This window comes from Pelophylax lessonae, assembly GCF_965119305.1.
Source record: "Pelophylax lessonae genome assembly, chromosome: 6".
Lineage (NCBI taxonomy): Eukaryota > Metazoa > Chordata > Amphibia > Anura > Ranidae > Pelophylax > Pelophylax lessonae.
Window position 1 is genome coordinate 106,579,601 of NC_138773.1, and position 3,937 is coordinate 106,583,537.

The 3,937-nt window shown below is 61.0% G+C and overlaps 1 protein-coding gene across 1 annotated transcript; it reads left to right on the forward strand.

The window, feature by feature from the left end:
• Window positions 1–641: 641 nt before the first annotated feature.
• On the forward strand, window positions 642–3,701 carry LOC309558641 (uncharacterized protein; the record flags this gene model as incomplete). The annotated part of the gene is made up of 2 exons (XM_082261708.1): window positions 642–877; window positions 3,179–3,701. The coding sequence occupies 2 exons, from the start codon at window positions 642–644 to the stop codon at window positions 3,699–3,701; spliced, it is 759 nt and encodes a 252-aa protein (XP_082117834.1).
• Between the last annotated feature and the right edge of the window lie 236 nt (window positions 3,702–3,937).

A 3,937-nucleotide genomic window follows, 5' to 3' on the forward strand; every position in this document is an offset into this window, starting at 1 on the left:
AGGGCAGGTATGGGTTAAAGTAAATTGTTTTGATTTGGGGGGATTCAAGGATTGGTGGAGCAGTCTTGGGAGGGGTTGAGGTATATTTAGGAGGGGTGGCCCCTAAGAATTGGAGGTCAGTGAAGTTCAACGGACGAAGGAAGAAGAAGCTTGGTCACCCACCTGTTGCACTGCAGAGCATCTCACCTCGGCTTCCTGGTCCGGCTGCGATGGCAGAGTTGGACGTTTTGCTGGATCAAATCAAGGCCGCTGCAGCGGTGAAGGGGACTGAGTGGCTTCGGGCCCAGGTTTCCTCTTTGATGGGGGTTCAGGACTCTACCCAGGATCCAGGAGGGCTGGCGGTCCCGCGGGCTCGGCGGTCACGGCCGCCGGAGCGTTTTTCACCGGACCCTTCCCCTCGAGCTCAGCGTCATCCTAGGAGCCCCGACAGGGACCCTTCGGGGCCGCCGGCTAAGCGTGCCTCTGCTGCAGCTGGGCGCGCCTCTGGAAGGAATCCTCTGCAGGGACAGAGCTCTGGGGGCGGCGGGAGAAGGCGGACTTCGGTCTCTCCCCGTCCCCCTCGTCGAGGATCGGTTGGACTGGCGGGCTCCCCTGCTGGCGATGCTCCGGTCGGTGGGGAGCCTCGGCGTGGGAGTGACTTCATGGCGGCCGGTGGCAGCAGGGATCGGCAGGCCTCGGAGTCGGCCTCGGTCGGGCGCGGAGAGATGACCCGGCGCGGCAAGTCACGTGGCCGGGTCACCGAGAGTTCATCTGGATCACGGAGCTCGACGTCGGGCGGAGCTGGAGCAAGGGGGCAGGGACGCCTGTCGCTCGGCTCTTCGGCTTCCGGGAGTGCGCCACCTGGAGGGCAGATGCCAGCGGTGTCCGGGGACGATCGGTCAGAAGGCGAGGTGTCCGGATCGGAAGGTGAAGAGGATGTCAGTGTCCGGTCGGCGGCGAGGGAGGCTGGATCGGCGGCTGGGGGCGCCCCCCCTGGGCAGTCAGGTGAGACCTCTGTTTCTTCTCTGTCTTTGGATGCTGTGCGGGGCTTGTTTGATGTGGGGGGTGGGAGTCCTGCGGTGCCTCGTGTGGGAGGGGCGTCCCGGCCGGGGGGGTGGCGGCCCCGGGTGGGGGGACTGATGGGGGCTTGGGGGGCTTTCTCCTGGGTCTGCAGGATCTCCTGGGGCGTTTGGCTCCGGAGGGCGGGGTCCGCTCGTCTCCGGCGGCGGCTTGGGTTCCTCCAGCGGGGGGCTCGGGCACGGAGCCCGTGGGGGCCCCGGGGCTGGCGGGGCCGTCTACAGCTGGGCAAGTTCCGGGGGTGGCTGCGGCGCCCCCGGCTGTTGGTTCGCCTGCGGTGGCGACGGTGACTGCTGGGTCTGCGGGGGACAAGCCCGGGATGGCGAAGGAGGGGAAGACGGACGCGGTTCGCCTGGACGATTCGGCTAAAGGTGAGGTATATGTTTGTTTTGAGGGCCCATTGGGGGCACATTTGAAACAGGAAGTTCGTGAGAAGATTTGGAAGGGTGAGTATGTGGAAATCTTCACGCTGTTGCCCCTCGAGAAGTTCAACCTGGACAGGGTTAAACCGGAGGAGCGCAAGAAGGAGGACGAGGAGGCGCGACGCTATCGGCTGATCCCGCGGACGTTCCCCACTTGGTTGCAGGACTTTGCCATTCTGGCGGGCGTCATAGGCGAAAAGGTGCCGGAAAACTGCTCGGCCCTTTTCTGTTACCTGGACGCTATAGGGGAGGCCTATCGGGTGTATGGGGGGTCGGCCTGGCTGCGGTACGACGAGCAGTTCCGACAGCGGAAGGCGGTTAGGCCGTCCTTGCGGTGGGACCACAAGGACATCAGCCTGTGGATGCGGCTCATGTCTTCTGCGAGGGCTCCGAATCAGTTTTTTCCAGGGGGGGCCGGTGGTTCTGCGACCCCGGGACAGCCGGCCGCGAAGAAAAGGGGTTTCTGCTGGCAATTCAATGAGGGTTCCTGTAAGTTCGGTGGCATCTGTCGCTTCAAACATGAATGCTCCAGTTGCGGAGGTTCCCATTCCTTGTCTCGATGTTTTAAGTCCGGAAAGGGGCGTTCCGGAGAGCCTTCGCACAAAGGGGACGACGCTGGTGAGGGTGGAAAGGCTGCGGCCTTTTCTAGATAGGTACCCCGATAGGGCGGCTGCCCGACTTCTGGGGGAGGGTTTTGCGGTGGGTTTTCGTATCCCTTGCTCGTTGGCCTCGGTGCCTCCGGTGGCGAGGAATTTGCGTTCGGCCTTGCTCCACCCTTTGGTGGTGTCGGATAAGTTGAACAAGGAAGTGGCTCTCGGTCGCGTGGCGGGCCCGTTCTCTGAGGTGCCGTTACGGGACTTGGTGGTTTCGCCGTTGGGGGTGGTTCCAAAGAAGGAACCCAACAAGTTCCGCCTCATTCACCACCTCTCCTTCCCTAAGGGTGGGTCCGTAAATGACGCCATTGACCCGGAGGCCTGTGCGGTGTCTTACATTTCCTTTGACGCCGCGGTGGCCTGGGTGCGACATTATGGGCGGGGGGCCTTGATGGCTAAGTCTGACATAGAGGCGGCGTTCCGGTTGCTCCCGGTTCACCCGGATAGTTTTCGGTTGCTAGGCTGCTGGTGGCAAGGGGCGTATTATGTGGATCGCTGCCTTCCTATGGGATGCTCCATATCTTGCGCGTTGTTTGAGACCTTCAGTTCCTTTGTGGAGTGGGTGGTCAGGGATGTTTCCGGAGTGAATTCGGTGATCCACTATTTGGACGACTTTCTTTGTGTGGGCCCGCCCTCTTCCAATGGGTGTGCGATTCTGCTCGCCACTTTGCAGCATGTGGCGGGGAGTTTCGGCATTCCTTTGGCCCCGGACAAGACGGAGGGCCCGACCACGGTGCTCAGCTTCCTGGGCATTGTCGTGGATTCGGTTGCCATGGAGTGTCGCCTGCCGGAGGATAAGTTGCGGGCTTTGAGAGCTGAAATTGAGGGGGTACTGGGCTTGCGCAAAATTCGGTTGCGTAGCTTGCAGTCGTTGCTGGGTAAATTGAATTTTGCCTGCCGCATTATGCCCATGGGCCGGGTTTTCTGCCGACGGCTGTCGGCGGCGACTTCGGGGGTAAAATTTCCCACTCACTTTGTCAGGCTCAACCGAGAACACAGGGATGACTTGCGTCTGTGGCACGGTTTTTTGGCCACATACAATGGTAGATCCTTGTGGTTGGCCGGGCCGATTAGCAACTTTGATTTGGAGCTGTTTACTGATGCAGCTGGTTCGGCTGGGCACGGGGCTTTTCACCGAGGGGCGTGGAGGGCCGCCCCTTGGCCGGTGGAGTGGCAGGGGGCGGGGTTGGTCAGCAACTTGGTTCTGCTGGAGCTGTTCCCAGTGGTGGTGGCTCTGGAGATTTGGGGGGCGGAGTTCCAGAATTTGAAGGTTCGTCTCCATTGCGACAATCTCGGGGTGGTCCAGGTTATCAACCGCTCGTTGGCTTCTTCTCAGCCGGTGGTGCGTCTCCTCAGGTATCTGGTTTTGCGGTGTCTACAGTTGAATGTTTTCCTGTATGCTGTGCACATTCCGGGGGTTCATAATGATATTGCTGACGCGCTGTCTCGTTTTCAGTGGGACAGGTTCCGGGAGTTGGCACCGGCAGCGGAGCAACGCGGAGTCCCGTGTCCGGAGTGGCTGTGGGGGATTGCCTTGGGGTCCTCGCTGGATGGATCAGGAAGTAGGTGAGCGAGTCCACGTGGTCGGCATATTGCAAGGTATGGTCAGAGTGGCTGGAGGTGTTGCGGGTGGTGGCAGTGGATCCTCGGGGTCCGGAGGTCAGGTGGGTGTTGCTTTCTTTTGTCTCTGATCATTTTGAGAGGGGCTCCTCGGCTTCCGCTGTGGCGCGCAAGTTGTCCGGCTTGGCCTTTCTGTTTAAATTTTTGGGTTGTCAGGACTTCACGAAGGACTTTTTGGTACGGCAG